This window comes from Oryctolagus cuniculus, chromosome 2 (genome assembly GCF_051225735.1).
Source record: "Oryctolagus cuniculus isolate XC-2025 breed Fujian yellow rabbit chromosome 2, ASM5122573v1, whole genome shotgun sequence".
NCBI lineage: Eukaryota > Metazoa > Chordata > Mammalia > Lagomorpha > Leporidae > Oryctolagus > Oryctolagus cuniculus.
In genome coordinates, this window is record NC_142868.1 from 68,796,414 (window position 1) to 68,810,904 (window position 14,491).

Consider the following 14,491-nt stretch of genomic DNA (forward strand, 5'->3'; position numbering starts at 1 on the left):
TGTATAGATTTAAACACAGGATTGATTTTGTTTCACATGAGAAATCAGTGTTAAAGATTAATTTGCATGAGTATTTACTTGCTATAAGACCAACTAGCAGGCTCCCAGCTTTCTAATCTTTAACTGCATGTTTATTTTGTTTTATTGGTGACCAAATTTTAGATAATCGAGCCTGCATTGTGGAACAGCAGTTTAAGCCACTGTTCACAATGCTGTAATTCCCTATTGGAGCAATGAATCCTGGCTGTTTCACTTCTGATCCAGCTTCTTGCTAAAGATCCTGGAAAGGCAGCAAGAAGGTGGTCCAAATACTTGGATCTCTACCACCCACGTGGAAAATCTAAATGGAGTTCCAGGCTCTTGGATTTGACCTGACCCAGCCTGGGCTGTTGCAACCATTTAGGGAGTAAAGCAGTAGAGAGAAGATCTTTTTCTCTCTGTGTCTCTCTCCCTCTTGCTCACTCTCTCTGTCAGTCTGCTTTTTAAAGAAATGAAATAAATCTTTAAGAAAACAAATATTAGGTAATCATTTCCATGTTTTTTGCCACTTGAGAATAAAAATAGAATTTAAAATTGTGCCATTTATGTCTCCTACAGTTTCAAAAAAAATGAGCAAAGCAAAGATTCTATCTTCTTCCGAGATGGGATTAGGCAAATTGATTTTGTACTTTCCTATGCTGATGACTTAAGGGAAGATGCAGAAATAAAAGCGGTAAGTGCCTATGTGAGAAACACAAGAATAACAAAAAGAAGTATATTCTATATTTTGATGTGGATATTCACATTGAATTACGTTGTAAAAAGTCAGAGACTTCCGAAGTGTTATTGAAAGCTGAAACTGAGTGAAAAGACTACAAAATAGGCAGCCGAGTAATGAATGTGTGATGCCAATTAAATTTACTGGATGTTTTAGAGACAAAGTCCTTTTACTTCTCCTCCAAGAAGCTGAGGTATTTTAGACAGCTCACATTAGATATTAAGTGTGGCCACCAAATTGCGGGAGTTTTTGAAAATAATAAAAATCTTTTCAGTGAAAATACTATTTTGAAATTGTAGGATGAATTTATCCAATCTGCAGTGGACTTTGTATTATATTGTAATTATGATCCTATTTTATTTTCATTATGGCAATTGACACTTTCAAAGCTGATATTCTTTGTTCACTTTTATTTATTTTTTAGAAAGCTTTTATTTAATAAATATTAATTTCATAGGTACAGCTTTAGGAATTCTTCCCCATACCCACCCTCACACTTCCACTCCCATCCCACCTTCTGCTCCATCTCCCATTCCATTCTTCATTAAGATTCATGTTTAATTATCTTTTTATACAGAAGACCAACTCTTTACTAAGTAAAGATTTCAACAGACACAGACACACAAAGTATAAATACTGTTTGAAGACAAGTTTTACTGTTAATTATCATAGAACAGCTCATTAAGGACAGAGGTCCTACATGGGGAGCAAGTGCACGGTGACTCTTGTTGATTTAACAATTGAAACTCTTATTCATGATGTCAGTGATCACCTGATGCTCTTATGAGCCGCCAAGGCTATGGAAGCCTCTTGAGTCCACAAACTCCATCAGTATTTAGACAGGGCCATAATCAAATGGAAGTTCTATCCTCCCTTTGGAGAAAGGTACCTCTTCTTTGATGGACCCTTCTTTCCACTGGGATCTCACTCATAGAGATCCTTCATGTAGATCATTCTTTGCCAGAGTGTATTGGCTTTCCATGCCTGAAATGCTTTCATGGGCTTTTTAGCCAGATCTGAATGCCTTAAGGGCTGATTCTGAGGCCAGAGTGATGTTTAGGGTGTTTGTCATTCTCTGAGTCTGCTGTGTGGCCTGCTTCCCATGTTGCATCGTTCTCTCCTTTTTAATTCCACCTGTTGTTATTAGCAGACACTTGGTCTTATTTATGTGATTTTTTTGACACTTATTCCTATATATATGTTACACGCTTAAAATGATCGCTTTAACTAGTAAGATGGCATTAGCACCCACTTTAATGGAATTAGGAGTCCCATGGCAAAATTTTTAGCTTTACCCTTAGGGGTAAGTCCGAGGGAACGTCTGCCGAACTGTACATCTCCTCCCTCTCTTATTTGGGCTCTTATTTTTTACTGTGATCAATTTTCAATTGGATTTAAAGACTTATGAGTAATTCTGTGTTAAGTAAAGTGTTCAACCAATGATATTAAGTAGAAAAAGAAAAGAGTAAAAAAACTAAAATAATAAACTGATCCTCTAAACTCAAGACAAGGGCTATTCAAATATTTGTTCCTCATAGTGTAAATTTCACTCCTAGATGTTTCCTTTTAGGTGCTCTACTAGTTGTCACAGATCAGGGGGAACATATGATATTTGTCTGTTTGGGACTGGTTTATTTCACTAAGTATGATTTTTTCAGATTCATCAATTTTGTTGCCAATGTCCGGATTTCATTTTTTTTTTTTACCACTATGTAGTATTCCATTAGTACATATCCCATAATTTCTTTATCCAGTCTTCTGTTGACTGGCATTTAGGTTGATTCCATGTTTTAGCTATCGTGAATTGAGCTGCAATAAACATGGAGCTGCAGATAGCTCTTTTATTTGCCGATTTTATTTCCTTTGGGAAAATTACAAAGGGTGGGATGGCTGGGTCCTATGGTAGGACTATATTCAGATTTCTGACATACCTCCAAATTGTCTTCCATGCTAGCTTTACCAGTTTTCATTCCCACCAACAGTGGATTAGGGTACCTTTTTCCCTACATCCTCACCAGCATTTGTTGTTTGTTGATTTCTGTGTGAAAGCCATTCTAGCTGGGGTGAGGTGAAAACTCATTGTGGTTTTGATTTGCATTTCCCTGATGGTTAGTGATCCTGAACATTTTTGCATGTGTCTGTTGGCCATTTGGATTTCCTCTTTGAAAAATGTCTGTTTAATGGGGCCGGCACTGTGGCAGAGCAGGTAAACACCCCGGCCTGAAGTGCTGGCATCCCATATGGGTGCGTGTTCTAGTCCCGGCTGCTCCTCTTCCAATGCAGCTCTCTGCTGTGGCCTAGGATAGCAGTAGAAGATGGCCCAAGTCCTTGGGCCCCTGCACCCATGTGGGAGACCCGAAAGAAGCTGCTGGCTCCTGGCTTCAGATCAGTGCCGCTCTGGGCATTGCGGCCATCTGGAGAGTAAACCATTGGATGGAAGATCACTCTCTATCTGCCTCTCTGCCTCTCTTCTCTCTGTATATCCCTGACTTTTGAATAAATAAATAATTCTTAAAAAAAAAAAGAAAAATGTCTGTCTAAGTCCTTGGCCCTTCTCTTAAGTGGGTTGTTTGTTTTGTTGTTGTGGAGTTTTTGATCTCTTTTTAGATTCTGAATATTAATCCTTTATCAGTTGCATAGTTTGTGAATAATTTCTCCCATTCTGTCGTTTGCCTCTTCACTTTCCTGACTGTTCCTTTTGCCTTTCAGAAACTTCTCAATTTGATGTAATCCTAGTTGTTAATTTTGGCTTTGGCTGCCTGTGCCTCTCGGGTCTTTTCCAAGAAGTCTTTGTGCCAATATCTTGCAGGAATTCTCCAATGTTCTCTAATAATTTGATGGTGTTAGGACGTAGGCTTAGATCTTTAATCCATGTTGAGTGAATATTTGTGTAAGGTGTAAGGTAGGGGTCTTGCTTCATTCTTCTGCATGTGGGAATCTAGTTTTCCCAGCACCATTTGTAGAATAGACTGTCCTTATTCCAGGAATTGGTTTTAGCTCCTTGATCAAATATTATAAGTTGGCTGTAGATGTTTGGATTGATTTCTGCTCTGTTCCATTGGTTTATCCATCTGTTTTTGTACAAGTCCCAGGCTGTTTTGATTATAACTGCCCTGTAGTATGTCTTAAAATCTGGTATTGTGATGCTTCCGGCTTTGATTTGTTGTGTAAAATTGCTTTAGCTATTCGAGGTCTCCTGTGTCTCCATATGAATTTCAGCACCATTTTTTCTAAATCTGAGAAGAATGTCTTTGGTGTTTTGATTGATATCACATTGAATCTGTACCTTGCTTTTGGGAGATTGGACATTTTGATGATATTCATTCCTCCAATCCATGAACATGGAAGAATTTTCCATTTTTCTTTTTGTGTCTTCTTCTATTTCTTTAAGGTTTTGTAATTCTCATTGTAGAGATCTTTAACTTCATTGGGTAAGTTTATTCCAAAGTATTTGATGGTTTTTGTAACTATTGTGAATGTGATTAATCTTGAAGTTCATTCTCAGCTGTGGCATTGTCTGTGTATACAAAGGCTGTTGATTTTTGTATACTGATTTTATATCTTGCTACTTTACTAAACTCTTCTATGAGTTCCAATAGCCTCTTAGTGGAGTTTTTGTATCCTCTATATAAAGAATCATGTCTTATGCAAAGAGGGATAGTTTGACTTCCTTCTTCCCAATTTGCATCCCTTTGATTTCATTTTCTTGCCTAATGGATCTGGCAAAAAACTTCTAGTACTATATTGAATAGCAGTAGTGAGAGTTGCCATCCCTGTCTGGTACCAGATCTCACTGGGAATGCTTCCAACGTTTCCCCATTTAATAGAATGTTGGCTGTGGGTTTTGTCACTCCCCCTCTTCATGGAGGAACGACACAGGACCCTGCGCTGTTCTTTCGTCTGCTCGGCCCTCCCCGGGTTTGCTGCTGGTTCTTCCCGGGTTGGCTACTATCCCTTCCACCTCCGTGGAAGGGCAGTTCCCCCTGGCCACATTCCCCACTTCCGCAGGGGAGCGGCACACCGCCGGCCGGCTTTCTCGGGGGGCTGCACAGGTGTTCCCTCAGATGTTCCCCTTAGATGTTCCTCATAGATGTTCCTGGTGCATGCCGTCTCTCTCCTCCTTTATAGTCCTCCTCCGCCAATCCTAACTCGGCTGCCCACACGCCGAGTACGCTGCTCTCCAATCAGGAGCAAGTCCTACAGTTTATTGATTGAACTGGAGGCAGCTGTGCAGAAGCTGTTTACTTCTCTCCCAGCGCCATATTGTGGGAGAGCAGATGCATAGAATAAGTCTTAATTCCAGTAACTTAGTCCAGTCCGGATTGCTCCCCACAGGTTTTTCATAAATTGCTTTGATTGTATTGAGGAATGTTATTTCTATACCCAATTTGCTTAGAGTTTTCATCATGAAAGGAAATTGTATTTTGTCAAATGCTTACTCTGCATCTGTTGAGATAATCATGTGGGGTTTTTCTTTTTCAGCAGTTTGTTAATGTGGTGTATCACATTGATTGATTTGCGAATGTTGAATCATCCCCGCATACCAGGGATAAATCCCATTTGGTCTGGGTGGGTGATCTTTTCATGTGTTGTTGGATTTGATTGGCTAGAATTTTGTTGAGGATTTTTGTGTCTACGTTTATCAGGGAAATTGGTTTGTAATTCTCTTTCTCGGTTGCGTCTTTTTCAGGTTTATGAATGAAGGTGATGTTGGCTTTGTAGAAAGAATTTGGGAGGATTCCCTCTCTTTCAGTTGTTCTGAATAACTTGAGAGGAATTGGAATTTGTTCTTCTTAAATGTCTGGTAGAATTCAGCATTGAAGCCATCCAGTCCTGGGCTTTTCTTTGTTTGCCTGTGTTATGGGTCTATTTAGGTTTTCTATGTCTTTATGGCTCAATTTAGGTAGATTGTATGTGTCCATGAATCTATTTCTTCTTGGCATATAGCTCTTTGTAATAATTTTTGATGATTCTTTTTATTTCTTTGGTGTCTATTGTTACATTTCCTTTTTAATCTCTAATTTTACTGATTTTGTTCTTCTCTGTCGTCTTTTTGGTTAATTAGGCCACTGGTGTGTCACTTTTGTTTATTTTTCAAAAAACCAGCTCTTCCTTTTGCTGATCTTTTGTTATGTTTTTTTTTTGGATTCAATTTTGTTGATTTCTTCTCTAATTTTAATTATTTCTTTTCTCCTAGTAGTTTTGGCCTTGGTTTATTCTTGTTTTTCTAGATCCTTGAGATGCATCAATAGCTCATTTATTTGGTGCTTTTGCAATTTTTTTAAAGATTTATATTATTTAATTGAAAAGTTTCAGAGAGGTAGAGACAGGAGAGAGGTCTTCTATCCGCTGGTTCAATCCTCAGATGGCAGCAACTGCCAGAGCTGCACTGATCCAAAACCAGGAGCCAGGAGCTTCTTCCAGGTCTCCCATGTGGGTACAGGGGCCCAAGTATTTGGGCCATCCTCCACTGCTTTTCCAGGCCATAGCAGAGAGTTGTATCAGAAGATGAGCAGTTGGGTCTTGAACTGGCATCCATATGGGATGTTGGCGCTTCAGGCCATGACTTTAACTGACTGAGCAACAGCACTGACCTCCAATTTCTTGCTGTTGACACCTATTGCTATAAACATTCTTCTTTTCACTGCTTTTGCTGTATCATGGAAGTTTTGATATGTTTTGTTGTCATCTGCATTCGTTTCCAGAAATTTTTTTATTTTTTTTTATGTCTTCTATGACCCACTTCTCATTCAGGAGCATGTTTTTCAGTCTCCATGCATTTGCATATGCTCTAGAAATTCCTGACTTCCTGATTTCCAACCTCATTCCATTGTGGTCCAATAAGATTCATGGTATGATTCAGTTTTTGAATTTGCTGAAACTTGCTTATGGCCTAGTATATGGTCAATCCTAGAGAAAGATCCATGCACTGCTGAGAAGAATGTGTATTCTGGAATTGTAGGGTGAAAAGTTCTGTAGTTATCTGTTAGTTCCATTTGGTCTATAGTTAGATTAATTCTGCTGTGTTCTTGTTGATTTTCCATCTGGTTGATCTGTCCATTGCTGAAAGTGGAGCTTTGCAGTCCTCCAATACTATTGTATTTGAGTATAAGTCTCCCTTTAAATCTCTTAATATTTCTTTTAATTGGCCAGGTTCCCTGTAATTAGGTGCATACACGTTTATAATAGTTACATCTCCCTGTTGATTTGATCCCTTAAACATTATATAGTACCCTTCTTTGACTCTTTTAGCAGTTTTTCTGTTAAAGTTAATATTTTTCTGATATTAAGATGGCTATACCAGCTCTTTTTTGGTTTCTTTTGGCAAGGAATATCTTCTTTCATCCTTTCACTTTCAGTCTGCATATATCTTTGTTGGTGAGATATGTTTCTTATAGGCAGAACATACATGGGTTTTATTTTTTAATCCAGTCAGCCAGTCTGGTCTTTTTTAAAATTTTATTATTATTATTATTATTTGAAAGACAGAGTTAGACAGTGAGAGAGAGAGACAGAGAGAAAGGTCTTCCTTTTCCTTTGGTTCACCCCCAAATGGCCGCTATGGCTGCACGTTGTGCCGATTTGAAGCCAGGAGCCAGGTGCTCCTCCTGGTCTTCCATGTGGGTGCAGGGACCCAAGCCCTTGGGCCATCCTCCACTGTACTCCCGGGCCACAGCAGAGAGCTGAACTGGAAGAGGAGCAACAGGGACAGATCCAGCACCCCGACTGGGACTAGAACCCGGTGTGCTGGCGCCGCAGGCGGAGGATTAGCCTAGTGAATTGCGGTGCTGGCAAGTCTAGTCTTTTGACTATGGAGTTGAGGCCATTTACAATCAAGGGGAGTATTGATAAGTAATGACTTTGCCCTGCTATTTTTCCAAAAATATTCCTAATTTTTACTTTGAACTTCCTTTGATCTTTTACTGAGAGATTTTATTCCTTTACCTTCTTTTGTAGTGATGACCATGTTTCTGTGTGCAGCACATCAGTAAGCATCTTTTGTAGGGCTAGATGGGTGATGACAAATTCTTTCCATTTCATTTTTTGTTTTAAAAGATTTATTGATTTATTTGAAAACCAGAGTAACACAGAGATAGGAGAGACAGAGAGAGGTCTACCATCAGCTTGTTCATTTCCAATTGGCCACAACAGGCGGAACTGTGATGATCCGAGGCCAGGAGCCAGGAGCTTCTTCCAGGTCTCCCATGTGGGTGCAGGGGCCCAAGCACTTGGGCCATCTTCTGCTGCTTTCCCAGGCATAGCAGAGAGCTGGATCAGAAGTGGAGCAACTGGGTCTCGAACCAATGTCCGGGATGCCAGCACTGCAGGCGGCTGCTACACCACAGAGCTGTCCCCTCAATTTCTATTTGTTATGGAAATTCTTTATTTCACATTCATTCATAAATGAGAGCTTTGCAGGGTATAATATTCTGGGATGACAGTTTTTTTTTTCTGTTAATCTTGGACTATATCTTACCACTCTCTCCTAGCCTGTAGGGTTTCTGATGAGAAGTCTGCTGTGAGTCTAATTGGAGATCCCCTGAAAGTAATCTGGCATTTCTCTCATGCACATTTTAGAATCTTCTCTTTATGTCATTTGGACTTGGGTAGCTTCTATTTCTTTCCCAGGCCATAGCAGAGAGCTGGATCAGAAGAGGAGCAGCTGGGACAAGAACCGGCACCCACATGGGATGCCATTGCTGCAGGCCAGGGCTTTAACCTGCTGTGTCACAGCGCAGGCCCTGATACAGGCCTATATTGTACAGTGTTCAATATCTACCCTCATTTTGGTGAAAACATTCAAAATCCTCTCTCCTAGCTTTTTAAAAAACATATTATACATACTCAAGACATGCCTATTTGAAGATTAGTGTTTGAAGATACTGTAATTAAGTATTTTAAAATTTTAGTGTGTATTTTGTTATACTTTACTCACAGTTCAAGCAAAAATATTGATGATCAGTGAATTGTTTTTAAGTCTACATAATTTGATTATGTGAACTAATGACCTATAGTTTAATTTGATTTTTCTCTGTGTGAAGCCATTCTATCCTTCAAGATTAAAAAGTCATATTGACATTTTGGCTTAAAGTTGAATTAAATATATAATTTATTTGCAGAGTATTGAACTTTGTAATACTGAGTCATCCCAAATAACAGCATGATATATTTGTCTTATTGTAAAGCTTTTATTTAAAAAGCAGTATTTTATTCAGTAAAGTTTTTATATGTCTTCCATTAAAAGTTCTGCTGCATATTTCCCAGAGATTATAGGATATATTGGATTTTTATGATTATTGGGAATTATTGTACAGATGGAAAACAGTACATGACATTAAGTTTGACGTAATACACGGAGGCCTTTTTAAAATAACTGGGGTGGGACACAGAACACTTAGAAGTTTGGCCATCGTGTACCAAGTCTCTCATTGAACAAATAAGAATAAAAGTATTCTGCATAATTCTGTTTGTTTTGCTAAAGGAAAGAAGAAAAGAATTTGAGCAAAATCTCCGAAAATCAGGTCTTGAATTGGAAATTGAAGACAAGAGGGTAAGTTTCAATATATATTTATACCTGAATCTTATTTTGTAAAATTTTTATTTATTTAAATATTGTTTGAGATAGAGCACTCTTATCCGCAATGAAGCCAGATAATCCAGACCACAATCCAGGCCAGACTCACACCATGGTCTTCCTCTGGCTATATCAACACAGTCCAAGTCTTCCACATAAGTGGCAAGTGGGATCTCACTCACAGAGATCTTTCATTTAGGGTGGTTGTTGTTGTTTTTTTTTTTTTTTTTTTTTTTTTTTTTTTTTTTTTTTTGCCAGAGTGTCTTGCCTTTCCATGCCTGAGAAACTCTGATGGGTTTCTTAGCCAGATCCAAATGCCTTAAGGGCTGATTCTGAGGCCAGAATGCTGTTTAGGACACCTTTCATTCTATGATTCTGCTGTGTAGCCTGCTTCCCATGTTGGATCGTTTTCTCCTTTTTAATTCTATCAGTATTCGCAGACACTGGTCTTGTTTATGTGATCCTTTGACACTTAATCCTATCATTATGATCAATTATGAACTTAAACTGATTACTTTGACTAGTGAGATGGCATTGGTACATGCCAGCTTGATGGGATTGAGTTGGAATCCCCTGGCATGTTTCTAGCTCTACCATTAGGAGTAAGTCTGAGAGAGCATGTGCCGAACTGTACTGGTCGTCCCTCTCTCAGTCCCACTCTTATATTTAACAGGGGCCACTTTTCAGTTAAATTTAAACACCTAAGAATAATTATGTGTTAATCAAAGAGTTCAACCAATAATATTAATTAGAAAAACATACTAAAAGGGATAGAGTATTAAGTTGTTCCTCGACAGTTAGGACAAGGGCTGATCAAGTCATTGTTTCTCATAGTGTCCATTTCCCTTCTACAGGTTTCCTTTTAGGTGCTCAGTTAGTTGTCACAGATCAGGGAGAACCTATGATATATGTCCCTTTGGGACTGGCTTAATTCACTCAGCATGATGTTTTCCAAATTCCACCATCTTGTTGCAAATGACTGGATTTCATTTTTTTAGTGCTCTTTAGTATTCTGTAGAGCACATATCCCATAATTTCTTTATCTAGTCTTCTGTTGATGGGCATTTAGGTTGATTCCAGGTCTTAGCTATTGTGAATTGAGTTACAATAAACATTGAGGTGAAGACAGCTCTTTTATTTGCCAATTTAATTTCCTTTGGGTAAATTCCAAGGAGTGGGATGGCTGGATCATGTGGAAGGGCTATATTCAGGTTTCTGAGAAATCTCCAAACTGACTCACATAGTGGCTTTACCAGTTTGCATTCCCACCAACAGTGGGTTAGTGTCCCTTTTTCCCCACATCCTCGCCAGCACCTGTTGTTTCTTGATTTCTATATTTAAGCCATTCTAACTGGGGTGAGGTGAACTTGTGGTTTTGATTTGCATTTCCCTGATTGCTAGTGATCCTGAATATTTTTTATGTGTCTGTTGGACATTTGGATTTCCTCTTTTGAAAAATGTCTAGCGCAGTTCTGGCTGTTGCCTCTTCCAGCCAATTTGGGAGTAAACAATCGGAAGGAATTCCTCTCTCTCTCTCTGCCTCTCCTCTCTCTGTGTAACTCTCACTCTCAAATAAAAAATAAATAAATTTATATAAAAAAAGAAATGTCTATTTAGGTCCTGGTCCAATCTCTTAAGTGGATTGTTAGTTTTTTTTTGTTGTGGAGTTTCTTGATCTCTTTTTAGATTCTGTTATTAATCCTTTATCAGTTGCATAGTTTGCACATATTTTTTCCCACTCTGTCCATTGCCTTTTCACATTGCTGACTATTTCTTTTGCGGTACAGAAACTTCTCAATTTGATGTAATCCCAGTTGTTAATTCTGGCTTTGACAGCCTGTGCCTCTGGGGTCTTTTCCAAGAAGTCTTTTCCTGTGCCTTTATCTTGTAGGGTTTCTCAATGTTCTCTAATAATTTGATGGTATCGGATCGTAGAATTAGCTCTTTAATCCATGTTGAGTGTATTTTTGTGTAAGGTGTAAGGTAGGGGTCTTGCTTCAGCGTACTTTGGATCCCCTAAAGGATCATATCATCGGTAAAGAAGCATAGTTTGAATTCTTCCTTTCCAACTTGTATCCCTTTAATTTCTTTTTCTTGCCTAATGGCGCTGGCTAAAACTTCCAGAACTATATTGAATAGCAGTGGTGAGAGTGGGCATCCCTGTCTGGTACCAGATCTCAGTGGAAAGCTTCCAACTTTTCCCCATTCAATAGTATGCTGGCCATGATTTTTTCATAAATTGCATTGATTGCATTGAGGATTGTTCCTTCTATACCCAGTTTGCTTAGAGTTTTCATCATGAAAGGGTGTTGAATTTTCTCAGATGCTTTCTCTGCATCTATTGAAATAATCATATTGTTTTTCTTCTGCAGTCTGTTAATGTGGTGTATCACATTGATTGATTTGCAAACATTGAACCATCCCTGCATACCAGGGATAAATCCCACTTGGTCTGGGTGGATGATCTTTCTGATGTGTTGTTGCATTGTATTGGTCAGAATTTTATTGAGGATTTTGCGTCTATGTTCATCAGGGAAATTGGTCTGTAATTATCCTTCTCTGCTGCATCCTTTTCAAGTTTAGGTTAAGGTGATGCTCATAAAAAGCATTTTGGAGGATTCCCTCTCTTTCAGTTGTTCTGAATAGTTAGAGAAGAATTGGAATTAGTTCTCCTTTAAATGTCTGGCAGAATTCAGCATTGAAGCCTCTGGTCCTGGGCTTTTCTTTGTTGAGAGGTACCTTTAAAATTATTTTTTTTTAGCAGGCAGTGTTAGACAGTGAGAGAGAGAGAGACAGAAAGAAAGGTCTTCTTTCCATTGGTTCACCCCTGAAATGGCAGCTACGGCTGGTCACTGCGGCTAGCTCACTGCTTGATCGAAGACAGGAGCCTGGTGCTTCCTCTTCATCTCCCATATGGGTACATGGCCCATGCACTTGGGCTGTGCTCCACTGCCTTCCAGGGCTAGAGGAGAGCTGGACTGGAAGAGAAGCAACTGGGACAGAATCCGGTGCCCCAACCTGGACTAGAACCTGGGGTGCAGGCGCTGCAGGCAGAGGACTAGCCAAATGAGCTGCGGCGCAGGCCAGGATGGCCTTTATTACTGATTCAATTTCTGTCTCAATTGTGGGTCTGTTTAGGTTGTCTTCATAGTTCAATTTAGGTATGTTGTATTTGTCCAGTAATCTAACATATCTGATAGATTTCCCTGTTTGCTGGCATACAACTCTTTGTAGTAATTTCTGGTGTTTGTTGTTACAGTCCCTTTTTCATATTTGATTTTATTTATTTGGTACTTCTCTCTCCTTTTTTTTAATTAGTTGTGTCCATGGAGTGTCAACTGTTTATTTTTTAAAAAAACTCACTCTTCATTTGGCTGATCTTTTGTAATTTTTTTTCATACTCAATTCTGTTGATTTCTTCTGTAATTGTAATTATTTCTCTTCTCCCACTAGTTTTGCGTCTGGTTTGCTGCAGCTTTTCTAGATCCTTGAGATGCATTGATAGCTCATTTATTTGGTGCCTTTCCAGTTTTTTGATATAGGCACCTATTGCTATAAACTTTCCTCTTAACACTGCTTTTGCTGTATCCCGTAAGTTTTGATATGTTGTGTTGTTATCTTCATTTGCTTCCAGAAAGTTTTTGATTTCTCTTTTGATTTCTTCTGTGACCTGTTCTTCATTCAGGAGCATATTGTTCGGTCTCCATGTGTTTGCATATGCTCTAAGGATTCCTGAGTTGCTAAGTTCCAGCTTCATTCCATTGTCCTCTAAGAAAACTGCATGGTATGATTTCGATTCTTTGGAATTAGCTGAGACTTGCTTTATGGCCTAGTCAATCCTAGAGTAGGTTCCATGTACTGCTGAGAAGAATGTGTATTCTTCAAGTGTAGATATCTGTTAGATCCATTTAGGCTATAGTGTCAATTAAATCTGCTGTTTCCTTGCTGATTTTCTGTTTAGTTGATCTGTCCTTAGCTGAAAGTGGAGTATTGAAGTCCCCCAATGATATTGTATTGGAGTCTAAGTCTCCCTTTAAGGTCCTTAGCATATCTTTTAAATAACCGGTGCCCTATTATTATGTCCATACAGGTTTATAATAGTTACATCTTCCTGTTGAATTGATCCTTTAATCATTATATAGTGCCCTTCTTTGTCTCTCTTAACAGTGTTAGTGTTACAATTTATTTTTTCTGATATTAATATGGCCATACCAGCTCTTTTTTGGTTTCTGTTGGCGTGGAATATCTTTTTCCACCCTTTGACTTTCAGTCTGCATGCACTTTTCTAGGAAAGATGTATTTCTTGTAGGCAAATAGATGGGTTTTGTTCCTTAATCCATTCATCCAGTCTGTGTCTTTTAACTGGAGAGTTGAGGCCATTTATATCCAATGCGACTATTGATAAGTAGTGACTTTTCCCTGCCACTTTTCCAAATGTATTTCTAATATATGCTTTGAACTTGTGATCTTTTACTGAGAGATTTTCTTCCTTTACCTTCTTTCATGTGATGACCATGTTTCTGTGTGTAACACATCTTTAAGCATCTTTTGCAGGGCTGGATGAGTGGTGACAAATTCTTTCAATTTCTGTTTGCTATGAAAGGTCTTTATTTCACCTTCATTCACAAATGAGAGCTTTGCAGGATATAATATTCTGGCAGTTTTTTTCTCTTAGTACTTGGGCTATGTCTCACCATTCCCTCCTGTCCTGTAGGGATTGATGAGAAGTCTGCTGTGAGTCTCATTGGAGATCCTCTGAGAGTAATTTCTCTCTTGTACATTTTAGAATCTTTTCTTTATGTTTCATTGTGGTGAGTTTGATTACAATGTGTCATGGCGAGGATCTCTTCTGGTCATGTTTAATGGGAGTTCTGTGTGCTCCCTGTACTTGGATGTCTTTTTATTTCTCCAAAGACGGGAATTTTTCTGCTTGTATCTCTCTAAAAAGGCCTTCTACTCCTTTCTCTCTCTCCATGCCTTCAGAACGTCTAAAACCTGAATGTTGGGTTTTTTAATAGTATCCTGTAGATTCCCAACCATATTTTTTAGATTTCTAATTTCCTCTTCTTTTCTTTGGTTTGACTGTATGCTTTCCTGTGCTCTGTCTTCTAAGTCCGATATTCTCTCTTCTGCCACACTGATTCTGTTTTTAAGGTTCT

The 14,491-nt window shown here is 38.7% G+C and overlaps 1 protein-coding gene across 1 annotated transcript in view; it reads left to right on the plus strand.

Moving 5' to 3' along the window:
* The window catches only part of LOC149127819 (uncharacterized), a 67,575-nt gene that overhangs the window by 32,212 nt on the left and 20,872 nt on the right, over positions 1 to 14,491 (plus strand). The window contains exon 4 of the mRNA XM_089327012.1: positions 9,240 to 9,308. Coding sequence (XP_089183138.1) covers positions 9,240 to 9,308 — 69 coding nt within the window. The remainder of the gene's footprint in view (positions 1 to 9,239; positions 9,309 to 14,491) is intronic.